Genomic DNA, 26,007 nt, shown 5'->3' with positions numbered 1-26,007 from the left:
GATTGCTCCCAGTGCACACTGTTGTAAGAGAGCAAGATGCAGTGTCTTAATCTCTTGAAGTGATTAAAAGTATGATTGATCTTTCCATTCTGTGTTGCCAGTTAGTTTGATGCCTTCTTTTTTTTCCACTATATCTTTCTCAGTAAGATGAGAAACCCAGAATTTACTGTAAGTGAAAGCATGCCTTCGACTGAAAATGCTATTTTCCACAGTAATCTCCATTACCTGGTCAATGAAGCCAGTGTCACACTTGAATTTAGTACTATCACTGCATGCTCAGCAGACATAATTACTGGGCTGATTAATGCTTCATTTTCTAGCCGCCCCGGCTTTTTTTTTTTTTTCCCTTCTGAACTTTCTCCTGCTTCTAAAGGAGAAAGCAAAACAAATAATCCTGCCCCAAAGGTTAACAGTTTCAGGCTGGGGCCAGTCAAGGTAGGAAGGAAATTTTACACCTCTCCTCCATCAACACGTTTTGTTCCTTGTGCCCTCTTAAGGTAGAAATGGATCAATATAACTGTGTACCAAATGACACAGCAGTACTCAAGGGCAGTGGTGACGCTTCAGGGAACTGCAACTCATATTAGAAAGATTAAAACTAGTGCCTGGAATTGCAGGTGGAGAGATAAGGTCTTCTGAGGTATCACCTTCACACACAGAAGTGAAGGGGGTGGAAAGCAAGGTTTTCATTCACAAAGGAAAAATGCTTCCAGAAGTTCATCAAAAATTTCCCACTGAATTTCTAAACTACAGTATTTGATTCTCCTGTTGGCCTGCTGATGTTCCAACATATCCTAAAGGTTACATTGGTCTTTGTTTTGAGGAGCAAGACAGATGTTGATTAACCCTTCTCAAAGGAGTTAAAGAAAAACTCTCCACATTGGATTGGAAAGAATTAGAAATGTAAATGGAAGTATTATTCATAACTACATATAACAATACAAAGCACATAAAATACACAAAATCCATAGTACATGCTACATACCAAGAAAAACCTTCCCTCCTGCCAACCATACCTTAATACTCAGGCATCAGTGCTTTTTTGTCCCTGTCCCCCCGCCCCCATGCCTCCCTACATGGGGCTCAACCAGGCCAGAATTGCATAGAAAAAAATTAGTCAGGCCACCCAAGGCTGCAGATAGGCCCAAAATCCTCCCCCATTCCAGAGATCAGAGCTCACACTTTCCCAGGGGGAGAGAGAAGGGAAAAAGAGAAAGAGCTGGCCATACAGCCAACTTATAAAGAGATAGCAGAATTATGGGATAGAACAACAATTTACAACTTCCTGGGTCCTGTCTAGCCCTTTGGAAGACTTCTGTCTCTGTGGCTGTGACTTCCCATTCTTAAACCCACAACAACACTGTAAAGTTTGTTTCTTTTCTCCCTTTCGCTTCAGCTGGTGTGTTCTATAGAGAGCTGGTTGGGCTGCAGCAGGGAGGAGGGCTGTCCTCCCAAGGTAGCACAGCAACAGTACCGCAGTGCTGGGGCCAGATTTCAGAGCTTTAAATGGGGAAACAATTATGACTGGAGAAATCCTGACTGTCCTTCTCAAACCAGTTCCAAACGTTTGCATTTCCAAACAATCCAAACCCAAAAGGACTTGTTTTGTAGTTAAAAACTGTCATAGAAAAGATTGTGAGGGGAAGAAGGACCACCTCAAGCCAGTAATTACTAAGACTTGTGAACTCCAGGGGATAGATGATTGCTGGAGGGTGTTCAGAGCCAAAGATGGAGACAAAATCAGTCATTGCAGACACAGAAAAACATTGGACAGGGAAATTATTTCGGACACGGTTAATTTGTGACCTGGTGGAACACTGCAACCAATTTCACATTTCTCAAACTAATGTCCTAATTTTTTTTATTTGGTAGAGGGCCACAGGGGAGAAGTCTAAAAGTGCAGCTCTGCCAGAAAGCAGTCACCACAGCAGTTTGCTTCATGCCTTCCCTTTTTTTGCAGAGACAAATCTAAAGAGGCACATTAGCATAAAGAGAGACAGTCTCTTCCTGATGGAGGCAGAGAGGCTCCATCGATTAGCCCCAAATCTTGTAGCAGGGACAGCTCAGAGAACAAAAGGAAATCAAAGATCTTTCGGCTCTGCTGCCCTTGTGTTGCTTTAATGCCCCTGGACACAGGGAGCCAAAGACCCTTTTTTGCATAGTCCCAGTGAGTGTTTGATGTTATTCCAAGGATGGACTTGGCTTGGAGGAATTTCATTTGTTGTGAGTTGCAGTGGAGGGGGTTTGTCTTTTCTTTTTTTTGTCATTTTTTATTTAATATACTTTATTTATTTGCATGTCTTTGATGCTTTCCAGAGCAGCTCTTTTCTCATCGTCAGCTTCAATTAAGAATCTCCTGGGACTATGTGACTTCTCCCTGAATGCCTACAGCAGGCCTGTGCTGGTGGTGATCTTAGCTGTCACTTGTGGAAACTGTATTCCATTTTCTGAAATTAAAATGGGACATTATATTGGAAATGAGTGGCTGATAATTTGGGGATAAAAATTAGCCTTACTTTATATTCCTGGTAGTTGTCTGAAAAGATAATCTGGGTATTGCTCCTACGAGCACACAGGTGGGCCCACCAGCAATATCAGGACAGAGCAAGGTGACTTCATACCCCTCTGTGTTTTAGGTAGCCAAAGGGACAGCGTTAAGATAGTGTGGTAATCCCAGTGCAAACTGACTTAAGGTGAAATTGCTTCAAATTCACCAAACAAATGATAGCAGGTGTCAGCATTGTCCAGATGACTGATGAGATTGTATTAGTCTGTTTACAGTTTCCTAGAAATCAAACTAAACCCTCCAAGCTTGGCCAAGACTTCCCTTGGTTTGTGGTTTGAGCTGGAGAATCTTGGGATTAGTTTTCTTCCACTTTCCAAGGGGGGATTCATCATCTTATGCCCATGGAGAGAGGGTAGGCAACATATCTCTAAATGTTGATGATGGCCATGGTGCTCTCCAACCTAGGGAGGCAATTCCTGTTCCCTCCTACTTTCTACCTGGAGACAGCCAAGCAGGGAGAACATTGGCAGCACTGCCCTCCTTTATTGATCCTGTGTAGAGGGATTAATAATTTGAGCACTGTCTTATCTCTGGATGTTGGCATCTAGGCAGCTTCTTAGCTGTGCTGTCTGACCCCAATGGTATCAGCTAGGAACAAAGCATGCTCCTGATATGGAAGGGATAAGTCCGATTATAGCTATCAAAAATATATTATACCTATTTCTGGTGGAAACTAGACTTGAATCTCAGCTTTTTAAAAGAGGACATTAATGCTTAGAGCTTGTGTATAACTCCACTATTGTTCTTAACTGGCAGAAGACACCAATCATCACTGCTATCTCTTGAGCTAGTTTGTTGTTCCTCCTCATTAGCTTGTAATGGCTTTTACTGCTGATGTTGTTTTTAAAGCTTAGGAGAATACCTGTATTTTTCCTATCTAGGACCAGCTCGTTCACATATATTTTCTATCTCTTCCTGAAGGAGGCAACTGCTATCAGTGAAGAAACCTGCAAGACTTTTCAGAACTACAGTAAGTAACCTGCTCAGTGGTCTATAAGTTAAAACAGCATTTTTCATCTTCAGATTAAAAATGAAACAGAAAACCCCATGGTTAAGGAGCATGAAAATGACAGTGATGTTAAAAACACACCTGAAAGCAAAACACATTTACTCTCATATCACTTCTGACCTGCTCTGGCTTAGGATGTCTTATTTAAAGTCTATTCTTGCTCTTTTTCATTGTCCTGTCCTATCACAGAACAAGAGAAAAGCTGAAATGGTTTTAAATATAAAGACAATGATCTTTGATGCTGGCTCTGCTGTTAGAAGTTAAATCTTACTCAATCCATTAAAGAGCACTGGTTTCCCATGTCATATCTAGTTTTGATCACAGCAGACAAGAGGGAAACAATAAAAACAGACATAATATGAAACAGATTTGTGGCTTTCTGCCTGATTTTCCTCTTCTTTTTTTTTTTTTTCCCCTTTAAATTTGATTTTGCGCTAATTTTTCACTTTTGAAAATATCCCAACAAGAGTTAACCTGATGGTCTGCAAAAAAAGACCCTTTATTATTTTCTTCTCAGTTCCCGTTGGGAAATCTTGATTTTAAAACAAGATGCTGTATAAATAGTAGTATGCTGTAAGAGTGTTGATGTGGGCTGGGTGGCTAAAGTTCCCTGTGGTGGCTGGTGATCTTTCTAAGAGAAACTTAGCAGCTTGTGAACAGATCCATTTTAAAATGGACTGGATGATATTTATCCTGGAAAAGCACCTTCTCTGATTTAGTACATCTTGGTTGGAGCATGGGTTGACTGACTCTAGGACCAAAGTCAGCCCATACAGGAAAAACTTCATCCATCTAAAAAAAAACACCAACAAACCACCAACCCCAAACAAAACAAAAATGAAGAGGCTAAGTAGTGAAAGACTTGCAGAGAGTTGCAACTGGAGTGAAGAGTGCTGTAAATCCGCCTCCTAATAAACTAAAACAGGAGGCATGAAGCCAAACTTATGTACCTGATTAAAAAAATCTGTTCAAGTGGGTTCCATAAGTGGAGAAAAGGTGTTAAGAGATCCAGGAACTTGAGGTTTCTATTTTGCACAGTTTTCCTTTAGTTCAGCATCAAACAAGGTCAAGACTACTGCTGTACTCAGTTTCATACAGCATTAGCAACATCTTGCTCACAGGCTTAGCGAGGCCACCCTTACAATAAGTTCCCCCAAGGAGGCTCTATTCAATGAGTTTGTTTTGATGAAGTGCCACATGCACGTCGTGATGACATGCAGTAAATGCTAAATTGGATCTTTAGCAAGTAAATCATATAATTGCATATTCAGAAGTGTCCCTCACAGCAAGGGTTCTCTGTAATTGTCAGTAATTGCACTGACCAAAAAGGCAATGCTATCCCAGGCTATGGCTGTGAGCAGTCTCCTGGAAAACTGGCCCTTGTGAAAGGAGGAGAGGAATTAAACATGTTTAAAGTTTGAAGTCAGTGATCAAAATTTATTGTTCCACTGTGCATTCCTCAGCCTGTAACCGCCTCAAATTACTTGACAAAGGTAAATGAGCCTAGAAAAGGGGAAACAACTGAAAAATCATTGAAAGATGTATGTGAATTTTTTGCTGGATTGTTGAGACTTTGGAGATGTCATTTCATAAAATGCAGGGTGAAAGTTTGAAGAGATCTTTGTTAGCACGTGGAAAAAGTAAAAACAACCAAACAAATGCACCCAAAAAAACCCTAACCAACCAAAAAAACCCCAACCACAACCCCAGACCTCCAAAACCCAAACAAGACACAGCAGGGTAAAAAAAGAAAAAGAGAAAAAGGTAGTGGCAAAGGTTGAGGGTTTGGAGCAGTTACACCTCTGTATGCAAACTCTTTCTGAAAGCTGCTGACAGAGCTTTGGCATCTGATCATCTAACTGCTGATTAACATAGCACTGTTTTATATTTAACTCAGAGCAGGAGGGGCTGGGGGTGGTGTTGCACTGCTTATAAGGGGAGCACGACAGGAACAATGTTGTTCTGTGCCTGTTCCCTCCATCTCCCAGCCCAGATGCACTCCTTTTGATCATTCCCATTTCCTCCAAATGCATGTTGTCTTTAATTAATTGAGTGTCTCATGGAAAGCGAGGTGGGGGAGACAGGCAGAGAACAGCTACACAATTAAAATACAAACGAAGTCTGCTGAGCTTACTGAATGCAAGTGCTGAAGTGACTAATAAGTTTGTTTTTTTTACAGTTAATATTTTCCTTTGAGAACAGTCCTGGGAACAGAGATGGAGGGCATGGATTTTGAGGATAAGAAGTCCAAGAGGTACTGCATGAAGACAAAGCACGTGGCTATCATCTGTGGCGTTGTGGTCACTGTAGGTCTTGCTGTGGGGCTTGGTGTGGGATTGTCCAGACCAAAATCTCAAGAACCGTCAGAGGAAACTGATCAGCCCACAGTGGATTTGGGTCCCTGTCCTGCTAAAAATGATGAAACTGGAGAGTGGAGACATTTCAGGCTACCCACTTATGTCAAGCCTGTCCACTATGATCTGCAGGTGAAGCCTGAAATGGAGAAAGACATTTACACAGGGACAGTCAGCATTCATATTGTTTTGGAAAACTCTGTCAACGCCCTGTGGCTCCACCTGCGAGAGACCAAAATTACAGAGATGCCCACGCTCCAGAAATCCTCAGGACAGCAGATTGCTCTCAATGACTGCTTTGAATACCAGGCACAAGAGTACATAGTGATGAAGACAGAAACAGAGCTCTCTGTCACTGATGAAAACGATCCCTATATACTCACCCTGAAGTTTCAAGGCTGGCTGAACGGTTCCCTGGTTGGATTTTATAGGACCACCTACAATGAAAGCGGAGTGATCAAGTAAAGAAGTTTTTCTTTTATTTATAAAACTTTCTTCTCTGTTTCTACTTGCTCAGGCCTGCTCTGTTCCTGTTCAGCTTCTCAGTCTTGTCTCTCACCAACTTGCTGACATTTCTGGGCTGTTCTTTAATTCTCTCATTCCCCTAAGGAAGATGCTGCTATTCAAAACCCTTTGGCTGCTGACAAGTGAATGTGGGCTGGAGAGATGAGGGGCTTGTTACGATTATTCTGAAAAACTTTTTCAAACTCCACTGGTCCCAGGTCACCTTTGAGCTTTACATACGGCTCCCTCAGAGAGCTGGAGGGATTGAGGCCCGTTTTTAACTCTATAGTACAATAAATAGCATACAGCTCTCACCGCTCTCTCCTGTCACTCCCTAAGGTAACAGTTTTGGTGTAAAATGCTCTTGTGATAGTTTTCCACATGTCATGCCTCCTTAATGTTGTAAGCTTAAGGAATATCCAAACCAGAACTTCACTGCAGCTGGTTCAAGTTATGAGTAGGAAAGTCCGTGCTATGAAGAATATCTTTGACACTGCATTTTTGTGCTCCGGCTCTTCCGTTTGAGCATACCATTAGTTATTCAAACATTACATAGCTTCTGCCAGTTCAGTTAGTCCATACCACCTCTCAGGTTTGTGCTTCTTCCAGCTGAAAAGTTGTAAAAGCCATTTCTCACTGTTCAGAGGCATTTCTCTGCAGTTAGTGTATGGAAGGGACACTCACCCATTTTCCAACACTTAACGTTTCTGAATTGATTCATTCCAGCCTTTATGGACAGAAGTTACACTTGGCTAGACTTTTCCAAGACACTGTATCAGGAATATGAAGACAAACACTGGTGTGTTTTCACAGCAGTTATTTGCCCTTCCTGGTGACAACGGCATCCAAAGTGAGAGTTGCATCAGCCCGTTCAGCTGCTGACAGGCAATGCCAGGAGCAGCAGCAATGAGAGGCACCAGCAGCAGCAATGAGAGGCACCAGCAGCAGCAAAGCCAAGAGGCAGAGGAAAAAGCAAACCTTGTGCTTTTTTTATACATGAATCTAGCTATTTGACCTGAGAAGACATGTAGAGCACAACCTGAACCCCAGCCATCTCTGTATTTCTTATTTTCTTCCATCTACCACCTCAGTATTGCTCTGACTTGAAAGGTGCTTTGGGTTTTATTCTTTGAGTATCTGACATCCCCACAGCAGCTTTAAAGTGTAATCTCTTAGCATCTTCCTAAGCTGAGGAGCGTCGCTTGCTTTTTATTGGTGAAGGATACCTAGATATTAAATTAGTTGCCCCAGGTCTGTCAAAACACCACAGCAGCAGGACCTGAGGCACAGAGCAGATGAGGTGGGTGCGCATCCCCTAGATCCAGATAGTGTAAGACAAGGACCAAGCATCAGATGTCAGGAAATACTTCATGAGCTAAAGAAAACATAAAATGTGAGCTCATTTTTGGAGGGTTCCTACCCCTTGATATGGACGCTGGAAGCTACAATTGCAAGGATGATCCTAGCCAGCAGTCTGAAAACACTCCATACAGAAAGGAACTTGAGGATGTGAGATTGTCTGGCTTAAGAAGGGCTCTAATAAGTGTGAGTGAATGGTGATTTCTGAAATGCTTTTCAAGTAGTTAAATTTGGGCAGATTGTTTGCAGGGGGGTGGAAGAGCAGATGTATGTGACAGTGGTAAGTACAGCTTTGAAATGAAGGCAACCACCAGCCTAGTGGTGCTGCAACCAGCAGCCAAGTTGCTGTTATGCAGCATGAAGGTAGGTGATAGGATGGGGTGAGGAAGGATGGCAAAGGAAAGGTTTTGTTACTTATTAAAACTGCCTTTTACCCTGGATTTCCACTCAAAAACAATGATGACTGAAATAAGCTTTTTTTTTTTACCTTTGCCTGAGGCAGGCATCACCCTCAGAAAATATCAACCCAAATGGCTCATTTTTGGCATGCAGTCAGTAAATACAAACCAGATCAGGTAATAGCAAATGTCAAGCAAGTCTATTAATAGTGCATGTTGGAGCAAAGGTGACTGAAGTGAAAATGAGAGCTGACATGTAATTAACCTGCTCCTTTGTCCCTTATGGGCAGTGTTAGAAGCAGCAGGACCTTTTGAGAGAACTAATAACACTGGAAAGTCAACTCCCAGGGCTGAGCTGCTCCCCAGCTGTCTATTTGTGGAGGCAAAGGTTTCCCAAAGCATTGCTGTGATGCCTTTTGTTTACAAAGTGGGCATGTGTCCAGACTCTGCAGTTTCTTAGATTCAAAACTCCCACCACATTCTGTGGAAAGCAGGTAGACATGTGCTGAACATGCCCACAAGACTGGGATCCTTGGGAGGCTTAGGGAGAAGAGCACCTTGCCTGGGATTCCTGTTCAGACAGATCACGCAATCCCCATCAGGACAAAGGTGCTTTTGGACATGCCCAGAGGGAGATTTTAAGATACCTCTGGAGCACAACTATTTCAACCAACCTGTGTGTGAGGGTAGCGAGCAGGAAAGCAGAAACTGAGGAGACAGATTTGAGACATAGACCTTCCTAGATCTTCCTGTGGGTGTGCTAACCCAGCTGTAAGCACTGAGATCCTCTGGAAAAGGTATTTCTCTGTCTGATCATTTAATTTCTCCACTGATGGTAGGAGAATAAAAATCTTTCCCTAGTTTGCATGGTGCCCAGTGATAGGACAAGTAACAATGGATGCAAGTTTGTACACAGGAGGTTCCACCTCCACCCGAGGAGACATTTCTTTACAGGGAGGGTGATGGAGAACTGGAACAGGCTGCCCTGAGAGGTTGTGGAGTCTCCTTCTCTGGAGACTTTCAAAACCTTCCTGGATGCATTCCTGTGTGTCCTGCCCTTGGTGATCCTGCTTTGGCAAAGGGGTTGGATTCAATGATCTCTGGAGGTTGCTTCCTACCCCTAACATCCTGTGATTCTATGCAGTGGGCATAAATACATTCCAATATTAATAGTTTCAGATATAAGGGAAAGGAGCACAAACAAGAATCCTTTCTTGATGTAATGGGGTTTTCAACTCATTTATTCCTCTCAAGGAATGTCCTAAAACCCCCTTTTATTTTCCCCTCTAATATTACAGATAATACAAACAGGTCATAATAGCTTGTTTTGGTTTTGCTTTACTGTTAGTGACAAAATATGGCTTCCACCTTATAGGAATTCTGTCTTCCATAAGAAGACAACACAAGGCTTATGAAAGATACCAAGCTAGGCACATCTCTAACAGGATAGCTTTCGTTTGTGATTTTATTTGATTAGGGTAAAGGCAAAATATTCTTTAGTCTACAAAAGTAGCACTCCTGGATTTTTTCTTCAAGGAGAAAATTTTTTCAGAAGAAGCAATGGGTCTGAATCTAGGGAAAGAATAGGAGGAAAATTGTTACATTAGCTCAAGCAGAGGGTTGTGGGGTTTATTTTGCATGAAGCCACTGTATTTTGGGGGGGGGGGGGGGAAGGAAGTGAGGTATAGGGGGTGGTGGTGTGAAATTCATCATGGTTCTAAATGCAGCACTGCTTTATTTTGGGAACAACAGCTGGATGCAGTCTCAGGCAGATCTTCACGTTTTATTGCAATGATATTTACAACTGTCACCTCTAGTTCACATATAAAGGTCTGGACATCAACAGCAAGTAGAAGGGCAGAAGCTGCTAAGCAGCAGATAAAATCTTATCTAAAAACTACTAGTTTGAAAGAAAATGACAACATTTCATGTTTCTAGTGCCACTGCTTTGCATGCCGTAGCCTGGAGTTCTCATCTTCTACTCCATAGGAATGGTAGTGTTAAGGTTTTGCACTGCCTATGTCTGTCTGTCTTCAAGGAACTATAGAACCACAGAATTGTTTTGGTTGGAAAAGATCTTTAAGTTTGCCAAATCTGGTACTAAACTGTGTCACTCAGCACCACATGTCTGCTTCTTTGAAACACCTTCAGGGATAGGGATTCAATCACCTCCCTGGGAAGCCTGTTCCAGTCTTTGAGAACTCTTTCAGTGAAGAAATTTCCTCTAATATCCAACCTAAACCTTTGTTGGTGCAACTTGAGGCCATTTCCTCTCCTCCTATCACTTGTTATGAGGAAGAAGAGACCAACACCCACAGGTCTTCAGGCTCCTATTAGTGAGGTCTCCCCTCAGCTTTCTTTACTCCAGCCTAAATAACATAAGTTCCCTCTGCTGCTCCTCCCAAGACCTGTTCTCCAGACCCTTCACCAGCTTCATTGGCCTCTGCTGGACCTGCTCCAGTATCTCAGTGGCTGAGGATAGATGGATCATCACCTTACGAATCAACAGAGAGATGACAGTGTCATCAGTCTGTAAGAACAAGATATAAAGGTGCCTAAGTATAGAGCAAATTTTTTAAGCAATAGCAAGGAAGCATTGCCCTGGGGACTAGAAGTTAACACCATTGTGAAACAGTTTTCAAACCCTACAAAAAGTAGAGTGACAATTTACCAAGCAAAAGCAATGCCTGAAGTTATGTTAAGGTGAATGTTCATTATGCTTTTTGCCCATGAACTTTTGAGTTCCTGTTCCAATGAACATGAATAGTAAGGGCCCAGACACATTACTTCCACAGGCTTGTAAATGACTCTTGCAGCTACAAGCTCCTCATGATCAGCTTAGTATTTAACTGTCACAGGGGAAATGCCAAGGGCAAGAGAAACACTGAAAAATTGGTTGTCAAGTGAGCTTGTAGGATTGCTGCAGAGCTGTAATTTATGATGTACACTTCTAATTACTTTTTGGAAAGAAAAACTTAATATAGTTGGAGCAGCTGTGGAAGTGCTGTCAGAAAATGCTTGACATTCCAGATTAATTGCGGAAGCATCTGTGATCCCTTCACTATGAATCACTGGACAATACACTTTGCCATTCTGCGCTTCACTAAATGGGGGAGCCTGGTGTCACTGGGAGAATCAAACATGATAGGAACATTCACAACCTTCACCTCATTTATTTCTTTCATGTGACCCCTATTGTCTAGCTCTTTCAGTTGTTTCTGCCTAACTGAGATGACTTTCTAACCACCACCACCCGCAAAACAGCTATCATAGTGTCAGTTGTGAACTGGGATGTTCACCTGAATTTCTCATTCTCTCTCTAGCAGTTTCATTAATGGAGTCCTGGGGGTATAACAACACCAGCAGGAAACTGTATGTCATAACTGCAGGAAAAGAAACACAAAAGCAGAATGAAATTTTAGGAGCAATTTCAGGGTGTCCTCTGAGGAGATGTTCAAGACTCCAATCCCAATATATGCTTTAGTAGGTAAACCTGTGGACTAACCGAAGTAAACATTCCTGTACCAAGACCTTGGTTTCCTTTCAGATTATGCAACCAGTAATTTATTTTAGGAACATAAATCAATGGGAAAGCTCATCAGGAAGGTGACCAAAATTGCTACTACTCATGAGGGGTCATTCCTCTTATTGCCTCACTTTTAAAAACATTTGGTGATATGCCATTGGCTTTAGCTTTCACTCTGAATGTTAGAGGATGCTGACAAGACTTTTGGGTACATGTTACACGTGACTGTATGATGACAGCTTGTACATTTCTGATGTCACCCCCTTTTATGAATGGACAAGTACACACAAATATTTGTAGTTGACTTGAGGTTGTGAAATTGCTAAAAATATTTGCTTAGAATGGCAGATAAGATGCAAAAGGTATATAACGAAGGCTTGCCAATCTGATGTTTGTTTAAGGAGCATTGCAGCTACTGATCATGAGCCAACAGATGCACGGAAATCGTTTCCTTGCTTTGACGAGCCCAACAAAAAGGCAACTTACAACATATCTATCATCCATCAAGATGCCTACGAAGCACTGTCAAACATGCCAGTACAGGTATGTATTTCACAACTCTGCTGTCTAAGTTCTGTAAAGCCACTGGAAAGCTAGCATGGGTCACAAGGTCCTCACGCATTCACATACTGCTACCAGATACTGTAAAGCTAAGGGTTAATAGATATTCCATGAGGCAGGGCTGTTTGGTTGGTTAGGACTTGTAGTGGTCCACCAGCATATAACATGGCAGTTCAAAGCCGAATCCAAAGCAGATATGAAATGTCACTTCTGTTTTGAGCTAACTGGCCCTCTGTTGAGATACTCATAGAGTCACAGAATGGTTTGGGTTGGAAAGGACTTTAAAGATTATCTAGTTCCAAGCCCCTGCTGTGGGCCCGGACACCTTCCACTAGACCATGCTGCTCAAGGCCCCATCCAGCCTGGCTTTGAAAACTTACAGGCGTGGAGTTTTCATGACTTCTCTGGGCAATCTGTTCCAGAACTTCTACCCAGAGTATAATCTAAATTGATTTGAGCATCTCTTACTAATTATAAACAGGTAATGGTAGGTTCTTCAGTCAAGCCAAGTGGACTCTGAGAAGGAATACTCTGGAAAACAGGCTGCTTTCCAAATGAGAAGTCCAAAATAATCATTGAAACTACATGAAGGTTCAAAGTGAAGGTCTGCTGGTCACAATCTAACAGTGCAGAATCCTGCTAGCAAGGAAGTTCAGAGTTATTATTTTTAGTAATATAGGACCTGAAATCGTATTTGTCAGCTCATGGGTGGGGAAACTTGTCAGTGCACCATGACTATAATTTTCTAAATAATGTATTTCTGGACCTTTTGGGTCAAATCCCAAGTTTTGTATGAAATTCAATGGCATCAATTATCTATCTCTAGGTCCTCTGGAAGAAGTTTGAATGGTTTTCAGCTGAGCGAGTTTTTAATGAATAGTTCAACTGAATGCGTAGTCCAATGTATCATTTCTAATGAATGTGTTCTGAAATGGGAGATAAAGTGCCAAGTATTTTTTTAAAAAGAAAAAAAAAAATTAGAAAGGAACTTCCAGCCTCCAGGCTGTTGACATTTGCATCTTCCCAGTCATTGTCCCACCCAGAAAACAAAGGTCTGCTTTGCTGCGTACTGGTTTATTTAGAAATTCCCCCAAAGCTCAGATATTCCTTCACAATGCAGCTGCAAGAACTATTACCCATCTGGTACAGCTGGCTCCCAGACCCTTTGCAAATTTAAAGCTCTGGCCTACTGTTGTCAAAAATATTTCTGTGATGCCAACAAGAGACCAGGTCAGAGCAATCTGTGAGAGTGTTTGCTGTACCTTTCCTCACAGACCTTATCTAAGTGAGGGAACTGGCAAGGAAGCTGAGGGAATGAGACAAGACGTTATCAAGATTTAGTGGGCTTTGACATTGACTTTACACCTTTGCATATGGACCTTATCTCTGGTATGGATAAAAAAAAAAAAAGTATGTCAGACAGGCAATAGCAGATAATGAATAGCAGGAATAAATATTTAGAGGATGACTTACATACAACAGGTTGCGGGTTTGGCCATATAGTTCAGTTGAGAGTTAAGGACACTTGGGAAAATCTGGAAAGGTTTCTAATTTATTTGCAAAATAAAAACTACAATTGGCACTAAACCTTATGTACATTTAAACAATCCACCAATTAGTGGTGCTAATTCATATCTGAATGACTTCAAGGCAGATAAATTAGACTGATCTTTACCCTGGAGTAGCATCTCTGCGATCCCTGACTCCTACAAGGTGTATATGTTTAAGAGAGGAGAGAATTCAGTCTTCCCCAAAATGATGTTATTTCAACAACAAAACACACAAGTACACACTGAAAAATTCCCATTGGCAAAACTCCTGTGCATGTGAATGGTTTGAAATCCTTGGTGAAAATTAGGTCCAGGTAAAGTTAATCAGTGCAGCAAAATAATGTCCCATTTAGTGTAGTGCAGAAAAAAAAAAAAGAGAACCCAAACATTTTGACTGTTCTCACAGTGAGGACACACCTTGAGTACTGGGTTCACTTTTGGAGCTCTCACTAAAAGAAAGATATTGAGATGCTGGAGCAAGTTTAGAGAAGGGTGACAAAGCAGGTGAAGAGTATGGAGAACAGGACATGTGAAGAGTGGCTGAGGGAACTGAGGTCATTTAGTCTGGAGAAGAGGAGGCTGAGGGGAGACCTTCTCTCTCTACCCAGCTCCTTGAAAGGAGGTTGGAACCAGGTGGATGTTGGTTGCTTCTCCCTATTAACAAGTGATAGGAGGAAATGGCCTCAAGGAGGAAATGGCCTCAAGTGATAGCATGAGAGTTTTAGTTTGGATATTAGAGGCAGCTTCTTGACTGCAAGGGTTCTCAAAGACAAGAACAGGCTCCTCAGGGAGGTGGTTGAATCCTCAAACCCTGGAGGGGTTTAAAAGAGGTGAACCTGAAGAGGTGATTTATTATTATTCCTATATAGTTGCAGCCCTCATTGTAATGCTGTACCTTCTTCTGCATGTGTTTGCAATTCTGAAAATCAAGTTAATTGTTTTTCCATTTCTGCAGCGAACTGAACAGCTGGATGGTGGCTGGACTCAGACAATTTTTGAGAAGACAGTCCCCATGAGCACTTACTTGGTATGCTTTGCAGTGCACCAGTTTACTTATATAGAGAAAATATCTGCTAGTGGAAAACCGGTAAGTCCTGAACATGGTTCTGATGGCAGAGGTATTGTGATTTGCATGGTTGTTTTATTACTGAAAAATCTCTTTGTATAATACAAAGAGGAACATATTTCCCCCTTTCTCCAGCCTACTCTCTGCAGCTTAATTTACCAGATTAGGTGGTCGCAGTGATCCCTCTGACTTTGACTACACAGAGCATTTTGCAGTCGTTCCCTGTCTGTCACCTTGGTGAGACACCAGTCAGTATCTCTAATACAGGTACAGGTGTGAGGGGTACATTTCTCCAACCTCATCCCTGACTTGAAGCCCAGAGTCTGAAGGAATGTACAATCCACGGGTACAAGAGATTCACATGCCATAGTACAAATGCTTTGCAGTTTCCTGGGGGTTAAAAGGTGTGAACTCATGCACTTGATGTCTTCTTATTTACAACCATGAAGACACATAGGACTACAATGCTCTGTGCCACTAGGTATTGGCTCTAACATTCTTTATTTTAGCACAGAGGCTAAAGGAAACTAACTAGTGTAAGCTCTTTAGAAGCAAGTATAGAAGTGATAGTGCCTGCCTAAACTGCCATACATTTGTTAGGTGCCCTAATGAAGTGATTATGCTTGAATCTACATCCATCAAATTAAAGTAGCTCCCTTATTTAAATGCAACAGGCAGTCCAATCCAGTTCTCCCTTTGTTTGGAATGTCTGATCATAAGGTGTAAGGAGATCACAAGACATGTTGAATCACAGTCTGAAAGCTGAAATACATTTTTGCCTCTCAACATGAACTCCTCATCTAGCCTAAACCCATTCATTATTTATTGGTTTACCATCTGAGACAGAAAATGATCCCAGAGCTGTATGCTGTCTGCTGCTTGCTGCCTGATCTAGTTGGAGGTGTCCCTGCTCACTGCAGGAGGGGATGAACAAATTAACCTTTGTGGGTCCCTTCCAACTGGATGCAATCTGTGAATCTGCTTTCTCTTCCCTTGCCTTCAGGGGTGTAACACATGGTCTTGTGGTTCAGCTGAGCTGACAGCACTTTCCTCCACTTCTGGGGGCAGTGACACAAATGGCCAGGGAATCTACTGCAAACCTCAAGCCAGATCACTGTTCCCCTAGAAAGCAAGCTCTTCTTGAGTTTCTCCATCTGAAAAAGCTCAGCAAATCCTTGCCCACTCAAGACTGATGTGAAAATCTGCCTCGCATCAAACCCCAGAGTGCTGATCCAGATCTCAGCAAACACTTCCTGGCACAGCACTGTGCTGAGGCCTCCCTCCTCTATGCCCTCACTAGCACCATGCTGTACACTTAGATTATTTCTTGACAGATAACTATGGCTAAATTACACTTAGCCAAGCAAATGGGTCCTGGTTTGAGGCAGCGATGCAATATCCTTAGATCCCTGCTGTTTAGCTGAGTCATCTGCAGAAGAAGACAATGTTTTAGGTCATCCAGCCACTCAGTTTTGTTAACCAGATGCTCTTCAGTTTGGCCACTCCATTCACTGTCAGGGACAGGACCTTGGTTATTTGGCCTCTGTAGATATTCTCTAGAGTTTAGTCGCTTGAAGAGTCAAAATGCGTGCAGCTTTTGTAGAATGTAGTGGGATAGCAAAAAACTAAACCAAAATTGCTGAAGACATATGAAACTTACTGTTTTCTAGATGGAAAAGTGAACATTCTCTGCTTGCCCTTGCCATTCCCCAGAATATAGCTCCAAGGTCAATATTACTTTTGGTTTGTTGTTTTTGTTTTACTTGGGGCTTTCCCCCCACCCAGGCATAGCACTGTAAGGCCCATACTGTTCCTGACCAGTTGTAGCTCTTCTAAATAAGAGAGGTTGCTCACTGAAATTAAAGTTGGTGTATTTCTGTCAGTACAGAGGTTGTCTGAAGAAACATCTAATTCAGTCCTTGGTTTCTAAGTTTTTTATTAACATTATTCACTGAAAAATGTCTGAGGACTTGTCTGCAGTAGAAAACTTGGGGTTTAAAGTGAGGTTAGAATCACAACTGTTTGGAGTTTTTTTTCTGTTAGCTTTGACATAGTTTTTCCAATATAGAGCAGAAGATTGTTTTCTCTCTAAGATTGTTTTTAATTAAAGAAGCCACATAAAATTAATCACTAAAAATTACCTTTTCCCCAGGAAAACCAGGCAATCTTTAGAGTTATTAACCAGATATTTAGAAAGTCCTTTTCCTAACCAAACAACTCATTTCCAAAAACCTGCAAGCCCAGCCAAGCAATGAAGTATTTAGATTCACTTATTGCTGAGAACATTCCATAGTTTGCTCTATAAACTGCTAGCAATAAATCCCTCATCCAACAGAGAGCACCCATGTGAGCTATACATTGCTTTCATCAACAACAGCAACAGCACCCAGCAAACTACTTTAAAACTCTGTTTAGTCTGAGAGCCACTGTCCTAACAAAGCCACAAATGGAATCAATGGTGGGAAATGTGCTTACAGCTGGACACGGTGCTCCTGAGCTGATTACCTGTCAGGTACCAAATGTCTGCTTGGAAAATCACAGAGGAGATTATACAAATGAAACTCGAAGTCAGTCCTAGTGCATGCTAAAGGGTTTGGAACCCATTAATATGGATCAGCTAAGGGAGCGAAGACTGCTAAATTGAGAAAAGAGCTTACTGAAGTGGAAATTGCAGATTGTAATTGCAAACTGACCCTGAGGGAAATCCCCTGCCTGGAATGGATTCGCGATTGAATTTCATAAGCTTTTTGGGGGTTTGTTTTGTTGGGTTTTTCTTTGCATTCCAGCTTTATTTCTGACCACTTCCCCATCCTTCCCCCTATTTGGAGGAAGTGAAATTTCATGGTATGGAAGTCAATGTGTTGTCAAGCTCCAGGAGGGCTCCTAGATTAGGCTGGCTCATTTGCTGAGTTTGGACCCTAAACTCCTGGCTGCAAGACAAGGCTGAGGAGTAAACAAGCCACATCAATACAGCCAGAAGAAGGTGACCATGTAGAGCGTGCAAAATGAGATGGATCGGTTTTCCTAAAGCCAGAAATTTCACTCTTTACTTAGAAACTTCACTCTCTTCATTTCCAAGATGAAGACTGAGGAAGAGTGAACAGCCTATGGCTCCTGCCAATGGACACTACAGTGCTATGGCTCTGCTTTGGGGCAGAGATTTGTGTTAGCTTTGGGACAAAGCCTTGTGAAACTGAGGGAAGATCCCCAAAAGACTCCATGAATTCTGAAGTTAAACTTTGTCTTCACAGTGCGTAGATAACATTCCAAAATGCTTTTCCAAGCCTTCTCATTATGGTTACAGGTGTCATAAGGACTCCAGTCCTCCAGGGCTTAAAGTTTCCTATTGTCTGGCAGTAACAGCCAAAGCAGTCCTGGGAAACAAGCCTCAGGGATGGATATGTTAACACTGAACACAGCATTTTTTACATTCGGGAAGAAAAGACCACATGCTCAGATATGCAAGAGGAGCACGTAAATGGTCATTCACCACACACAGGGCTACCAAATGTGACAGTTTTCCTGAACCTGCCTGTTGGAAACAGAGGGAGCTGATTGTTTTCTAGGATTTCCAGAGGCACGGCAGCTTGGCAGGCACCATTGTTGAAACTGGGTAGCTGTGTGACCTGAAATCCTGGGCAAATAGCCACTTAACCTGCATAGGCCAGCATATATGAGAAGAGTTACAGATCTGGTAAACACACTATCTTCAAAGGGTCTGAGATCTTCCAGCATACAAGGACAAGAGGAAATTATGATGATAGTAAGTAGGAAAGTATGAAGGAATCCACAGGTTATGTTGACTCAATCTCTCTTACATACAACATCCAAAACACTTTGTGAGTCAATGTGTGAGGGAACAGAATTTATCATCCAGGCCGGTTCCTTAGAGAAAACCTGCAGCGTTATAGGTATGCCTGTTAAATGACTTTTCAATGCTTGCTACCTTCTAACTGAAGACTGCTCTGTCTCTTTGTTCTGCAGCTGAGAGTTTATGCCCAGCCACAGCAAATACACACAGCAGAGTACGCAGTAAATGTAACAAAACTTGTGTTCGACTTCTTTGAAGAGTACTTTAATATGAGCTATTCCCTTCCAAAGTTAGGTAAATATTAATGCTTATATTTTTTCTTTTGTTCATTCATTGTCAAGGTTCTGCTTCTCCTACAGGTCTCTGTGCTTTGGTGGCAAACAGCGTGAAAGCATTTGGTTGCTAATGGCTGCTATTACGTCAGGATGTTATAAAACTGCACTCATGTGGTTCAGGATATTCTTAAATGTCACGATGAGAAGGTTGCCTCAGTAACAGTTACCAGTTCTCCCAGTTTTATTTGCTCAGTTGAAGCAGTGGTCCTGGCATGGTCATTTTAAAGTGTCTTGTAAAAAAACAGAGGAAGCATTGGTGTCATCAGCAAGGGAACATCATGAGCTAAAGTAGAGCCAGAAGAAGTTTGAGAAAAATATGTATCTCTTCCATGGGAACCTCTGGACAAAAGTCAGCAGTGAGATAAGTGGAGATATAAACTGCCAGAGAATATGTCACACTATTTATTAACCTTTGTGTAAAGTGGGTGTGTATCTACTTCTTGGAAAGATGAATGTGGTCCAGCATATATTTTTTTGTTGTTTTTTTACTGCTGGGCTAAATAAAGACCTGGAGCTAAACAGGAGTGGGCACACCATCAAATTTTGCCCATGGTTACAAAAGAAGCAAATTAAAAGTAGTGCAGTTGGACATCCTGCAGCTTGGGCTATCAAGACTCTAGATCTTATTTGTCCAGTTTGAACTAATAAAGTTGGGAATGTAATCAGAGTCTTGGAAAAGCAACCCTCTAAGACTTCCAAAGAGGTAATTCTAATAGGTTCATGAGCTTAAAAGGATGGAAAAAATATTAACTACAAACAAGTTAAGGCAATGTAATGGGGAAAAATAACCACCCCAATCTTTGGAGATGATTAACAGTGTTATGTAAAATCCTGTGCTGGCTGTTCACACACCTACTCATCAGGCTAACCTGTATCACTTCAGCAATAGATTTTTACCTCCCCCTTTCAAAACATCAGAGGAGTTTAGTGTAAATATCTGTTTGCATTTTAATGGCAACTGAATTAGGGAAACCAGTACAATATATGTTTTTACACACCTGTACCCAGTAATAACTGGGGCTGTATCTCACCTACCCTTCATATTCAGACTTTCATTTCCATAAAAGCTTGATGACTTTTTCACCACAGCACAGGTCTGTCTGTGCTGCAGAGAGTGGGATGGTAACCCCAGGTCAGCAGTGTCAGAAAGTAGATGCTCTTGGATATCTTATACTGTTTTTTTCAGAATGCCTGTTTGTTGGATCTCGGATCTTAACTTATAATGTTGGTCATCAGAATTAGAAGTAATCTATATCAAACCTGACGAACCAGATTTGTTTCTGCACAGTGGTTTATTTGAATATTGCATTTCACACCGATTTATGGTTTCTCGCATTGTCATTCTCCTTATTTTGACTGCCAGTGAAGCCCTTGCCAAAGTATCAACTTTGGTTCTGCAATCAAGTTGTTTAAGTTGAAATAAGTAATTTCTATCTCCTGTTAGGGTGGAGTGAAGCTTGTTTGTCCTATTCAGTTTTAAATCAATCCGTGGTTTTTCACTAACTCACACAGAAAGGCTGTGGTCATTGTTTGCAGGAGAACATGTCAGTCCAGTTGAGTCCACAATTCTCATTTAAACCTGTATTGATTACTGACCATAAATAAGTGACCCCCCAGAGATTGGCAGGACTAGAAACAGATATTGTTCACTGCAAGGGGGATTTACATCAGTTAACATGTTAATAAATACTTTTAATACAACAGTGTGACAAACAGCAACATGCCTCATTATACTGCAAATAGTTTCAGGAAGTTTAGTGCCCACAGCACATCTCTTAATTTCTGGAGCCAAAATGAAGTAATGCATGATATGTGGTCTCCCAGGAGAACAGTATCACCTCACAAGACAGATTCTTAGCTAGTGCAACTGGTCCTAACTCCAAGAACTTCAGCCAAGCCAGACCACGTACTTCTTAAACACAAGGTACAGACTGCAGTCCACAGCAGTAAACCAGAACCACAAATGGCAAGCAAAGCAGGCTGTGAACACACAGAAAGATAATAAGCTAAGTGCCTCAAAGGATGCAGTGGTTATCGTGTTCTCTTTCTTTCAATACAGATAAAATAGCTATTCCAGATTTTGGGACAGGTGCTATGGAGAACTGGGGTCTGGTCACATACAGAGAAACAAACTTGCTGTATGATCCAGATGAGTCAGCCACTTCCAACAAACAGAGAGTAGTTACTGTGATATCCCATGAGCTCGTTCACCAGGTAAATGGTTTCTTTTTACAGAGCTTCAAATGTGTAGTATAAACATTTTAATCTTGAAAATACTGTCACTGCTCTGCCTTGGGATCTTCTACGTCTGCTCACAACTTGCTTGCAAAATATGCTGTTAAAACAGTTCTCCATTAGAACTTCCAAGTACCATAACTACTGCCTCTAGGTTTTTCTCAGGAATTTAGATGTTTGGGTCCAGACTGTGAGCCAGCTTACAAAAATCTGTCTGGAATGTGTTAAAGGAACTAATTTGCATGTGCAGATGTCTCTTTTGGGCAAGCAAACAGGGACAACTGTACACTGTGGAGGCTGTCTGAATAAAACATCCTCACAAGCAGAAATCATCAGATCAAGAGGAAGAAACTAAAAATATTTTCAATGGCACATGAATCATTAGCAATCTCCCCAGTTATATGTAATTTTATAATAAAAATGATGCTTTAACACAAGGCAAGGCCTGAATTCCCATTTAAACCCCAAAATTATGATAATCTGCATCTGGCAACAGGAGAAGTGAACAAATCAATGCTGTATGTGTAGACGTGAGATGCTGAAATGAACATTTACCATTTATTTAACACTACATCTTCCCATGTTTATAATTGCAGTGGTTTGGAAATATCGTGACCATGGACTGGTGGGATGACTTGTGGTTAAATGAAGGATTTGCCAGCTATTTTGAGTACCTGGGAGCCAATGTTTCAGAGCCAGATTGGCAAATGGTAATTATTTCTGTCTTGTGGAGGACTGGCTGGGCTGGGGAGAAAGGTTTGGAAGACATTAAAAACTAGAGAAGGACCATGAAGACTTAGAAGTATATTTACGTTGCACAGTGCAGTGCAACATGAAGAAAAAGTTGGTTTCAGCTTTTCTACCTACCAACCATGAAGTAACGGCAAAGAAGGTACCCTTAGATAGGCATCATAGCCTGAGGAATGATAAGTGTGTGAAAAAGGGGTCATTTCTTGCTCTCTTCTTCCTACCCTCTCAAACATCTCATAGCATGCATGTTTTCCTCAGCCACCCAGGTGTAATGGCTGTGAGAAAAGGCAGAACTTCTGCCAGTGGAAGGAAGAAGAGTAAGCTTTATGTAGGTTGAGCCCACTTTCTAAACCTCCTAGCCCCCAGTAACTTTAGAAGCAGGCAGTGCTTCCCCTGCCTCCCTCCCTGCTGCCCATAAATACCTCTTCACATCCACGTTATGTGAGACAGAGAACAAAATCATGCCTGGATCACCTCTTTTACACTGTGAAATAGAGGTGCTGTTGTTCTAACTACATAAGAAGAGAAATTAATTGCCATGCCTAAAATTTGAAAGCCTTTTTTTTTTAATCTAAACATTGTGTTCATTTAAGATCTAGAGACACCTCAGTGTTACAAAGAAGTGAGAAGGCAATACGTGAAGAAGTTTAGTCTTTTTTGTACAATATTGATTAGGAACTAAGCAGATTTTGACTGCAGGCAAAAAATCCCTTTTAAATTTATATATATATATATATATGTGTGTGTGTGTATATATAATTACTTTAAAATATTATAGACCTTGGGATGGAAATCCCTGCCTCCTTCCTCCCCAACTCTGTTTTGCAAATGGAATTCATAATTCTTCATAGGTATTGTCACTCTGCTGAAACTCATAAGACAGGCTCCCTTTTTGCCTGCTGTGGGAGAGGGTTGTATTATGATACACGTGGGAAAATAGGATTTGCAAAAGACAATTTATCTTAGTTAAGGGAAAAAAAATAATGTATCCCTCCCCTCTCAAATGTAAAGTAAGAGGTTGCAAGTCCTTCTTTAGTGGAGGTAGAACTTCATTCCACTTCCAACTGCTTTCCCCTAGAGAAGCTGCAGTTCAAGCACATTTTCCTGTGAAATTAGGCATATAGCCATCCTTCCTTTCTAACATCTTTGTCCTAACATCTTCTCTTTCTCAGCTTGATCAGGTTTTAACTGAGGATATGCTTCCTGTAATGGAGGATGACTCTTTGTTATCTTCCCACCCAATTATATCTGAAGTGTCGTCTCCAGCTGAAATCACCTCTGTGTTTGATGCGATATCCTACAGCAAGGTAGGATATCCTCCTGTTGTGACTTTGGGTGCAAAGAAGGGGAGTCTTGGGAGAGGAGATAAAAGTCAGGGGAGTTCATAAACCTAACTTCTAGCCCACTTGGGCTGTGTGTCTATGGACCTTTTTTGTTCTGTGACATTCCCTGTTGTTGTCACTGATGATTCAATCAGAAGAATCCGCCAGAGGAGTAGTGCAGTCAAGAGCTCAAATCGTCTACTGTGTGCCATGAAGACCTGCTCACAACATGCAGAGGTCCAGGGAAATCACGTCAGCAACTTCTGCCACTAAAGTCATCAGATTGAGAACTGTCCTAAACCAAATACTAGGCATATCCCTCATGTGCTGATGCAGCCCAGTTATGTCAAACCTCACAACCCAGTGCAAAGGCAGACAATGATCTTTAATGTCCCTTCCAACCCAAAGCATTCTGTGATTCTATGATGCAAGGGCAGATGTCCAGATGTCCTTTCTCTCACTACCCCTTCACACCTTTGGGGCAGTGTAACTTCAGCTTTGAGGAAGCAAGGCAGGGAACCAAGTGGTGAAAACAGCAAAGTAACATCTTGTCTCATATTGCTCACATTATCCCAACCACCCAGAAAGCCTCAGCAAAGAGCCTCTGCAGGCATTGGCACTAAACTGGGGGATAGGTAAACTTCACACTTCATTGAGAGTTGTAGAGCTCAGGACCAACTTGTAGTACAGTCATTTACAGCCTAGGAGATGGTAGAGGACACCCCATTAGGGATGACAAGCTTTTTGCTCACCCTGGGGCTGTCCTGCTCAGTGGTGGTAGGGACCTGTGCCTATAAAGGCTGTCTCAGGAACCACCTGGTACTGACTGAGGAATACCTGAGTCTGTGAGCAGAAAGACACCAGGATGCTGCTGCCATCCAACCACTGTTGTGACCAGGCTGCAAAGAAGCCATCCTGAGCCCACAGCTTCTGGTAGTATTGGCTGTGTGGGCAGCAGCCAGGAGCTCCACCGTCATGGAAAAGTGCTTTGAGGTCCAGAGCACTGGACACATCAGCAGCAGTGCTGAGGGTCACCACTTTGATGTGGTCAGCAGGATCCAGGCTTGGAGGCTGAACTAGGCCCATCTCCCTCCTTATCAAATACACCCAAAGCCATTTTGTCCTTGGACATGAACCAAGCAGGTCTGGTATCTAACCAGGGACTCTCATGGCTCAAAAACCCTGACAACATTGCTGCTTCTAGGGTGTTTTTTTTCAGTTCATTAAGAGACAAGCCTGAAGAAGCACTGGAGGAAACACCCTTTTCCCCCTCACCTCCACATGCTCCACCAAGGTGGGGAAGTAAGTGAGACTCTGTTCACTCTCCTCCACAAGCCATCTCCCATGTTGTTTCTGACCCTGATGCACCAGGCTTTCGTTGACAGCTTCTTGTCTGTCTGTCAGTGTTTCCTATCTGATGCCGTGACAAGTTTCCACCAAACAGAGAAAATTCACCCTTAAAGCCTGTGTTTTGCTTTGCCTCCAAGCTCCTGTTGTCAGCCAGACACAAAGTACATGCTGCATTGACTTCAGCTTTAGCTGCGCTAGAGTTTGTAGCCATAGCTATTACTTTTATTAGCTAGACTCAATCCATCCATTTTCATCCGTTTTCTGTTTTCAATTGCTAAATCCTCTACCCAACAATACAACCAGTGTTTATTGCATCATAAATGCCTCACAGCCAAATCATAAACCATGTGAAAACCTGCATTGTGTAACGCTGTTCTTAAATCAAACTAACAAAAGTCAAGAAACGCACAGGGCTAAATCAAGTTCTCTGGCCCAGAATGTGTTTTAGTGGTGAGCTAAGCAAGAGGCAGACTGTTGCATGGACTGAAAAAAACAATGGAGTGAAAAAAAGTCCTGTGCCTGGATAAGTGCTACGTGAACTCATTTTTATTTTTAAGAGAAAACAGTTGAGAACTCCTGCATTGTTTGGGAACAGCCTGCTTGGGATATAATTTGGCTTGGGATATAATTTGGCTTGAATGAGAAAGTTTTCATGTAGACTTAGCTCAAATTACTGTTGGTATTTATATCTAAATGCACGACAATATTGACTTGGGTTTTTTTTTGCTTTGTTTTGGCTTGCCCTTTGCATATTTCTTATAAAAACAAATCTCCTCATGATAACATCCATCACTAAACAAATAAAGCATCACTTGGAATGCTCTCTTTTTACCATTACCAGAGCAATTACAGGGCTTACACAATACTAAAATTCTAATTAATTGCTTCAGGTTCTGTGAGGGAACCTTTAACTAGGTTAGGGCCAGGAGGACATAAAGCACCTAAGAGAGTAGAGCTACACAAATGATAAATACACTGTTTTTAATCTGTCCTTAAAAAGTAATTGGATCTCCCCTCTTTTCCAGTTCAATCCTCTTAGTCTGCAAGATTCTATTCTATTCAAGTAACAATGAAATGTTTTGTCTTTAGAGTTCAGATAGTGATTACCTTTGAAGAAAACAGACACTTAAATAAGTTCTGCTAGAAATCTGCTTTAGGAGCCCACATTTTTTGAACCTTCCAGCTAAAGAAAACTAGGCTTAAACGTTTCAAGTTTCTGCCACATATGATCTTGTCAAATATTTGTCAGAAAGGAGACTGAGGTGAGGCCTTCTCACTTTCTACAACTACCTGAAAGAAAGCTGGAGACAG

At 41.7% G+C, this 26,007-nt stretch overlaps 1 protein-coding gene across 1 annotated transcript in view; it reads left to right on the top strand.

The window, feature by feature from the left end:
* The first annotated feature begins 5,551 nt into the window (after window positions 1-5,551).
* The window catches only part of ENPEP (glutamyl aminopeptidase), a 38,050-nt gene continuing 17,594 nt past the window's right edge, over window positions 5,552-26,007 (top strand). The window contains exons 1-7 of the mRNA XM_068137441.1: window positions 5,552-6,390; window positions 12,118-12,259; window positions 14,783-14,914; window positions 18,878-18,998; window positions 21,099-21,253; window positions 21,871-21,984; window positions 23,197-23,331. Coding sequence (XP_067993542.1) covers window positions 5,792-6,390; window positions 12,118-12,259; window positions 14,783-14,914; window positions 18,878-18,998; window positions 21,099-21,253; window positions 21,871-21,984; window positions 23,197-23,331 — 1,398 coding nt within the window. The 5' untranslated portion in view covers window positions 5,552-5,791. The remainder of the gene's footprint in view (window positions 6,391-12,117; window positions 12,260-14,782; window positions 14,915-18,877; window positions 18,999-21,098; window positions 21,254-21,870; window positions 21,985-23,196; window positions 23,332-26,007) is intronic.

This window comes from Melanerpes formicivorus, unplaced genomic scaffold (genome assembly GCF_026170545.1).
Source record: "Melanerpes formicivorus ecotype bairdi unplaced genomic scaffold, bMelFor1.0.p_v2 SCAF_4, whole genome shotgun sequence".
Classification (NCBI taxonomy): Eukaryota; Metazoa; Chordata; class Aves; order Piciformes; family Picidae; genus Melanerpes; species Melanerpes formicivorus.
This window is presented reverse-complemented; position numbering and strand designations above follow the sequence as displayed.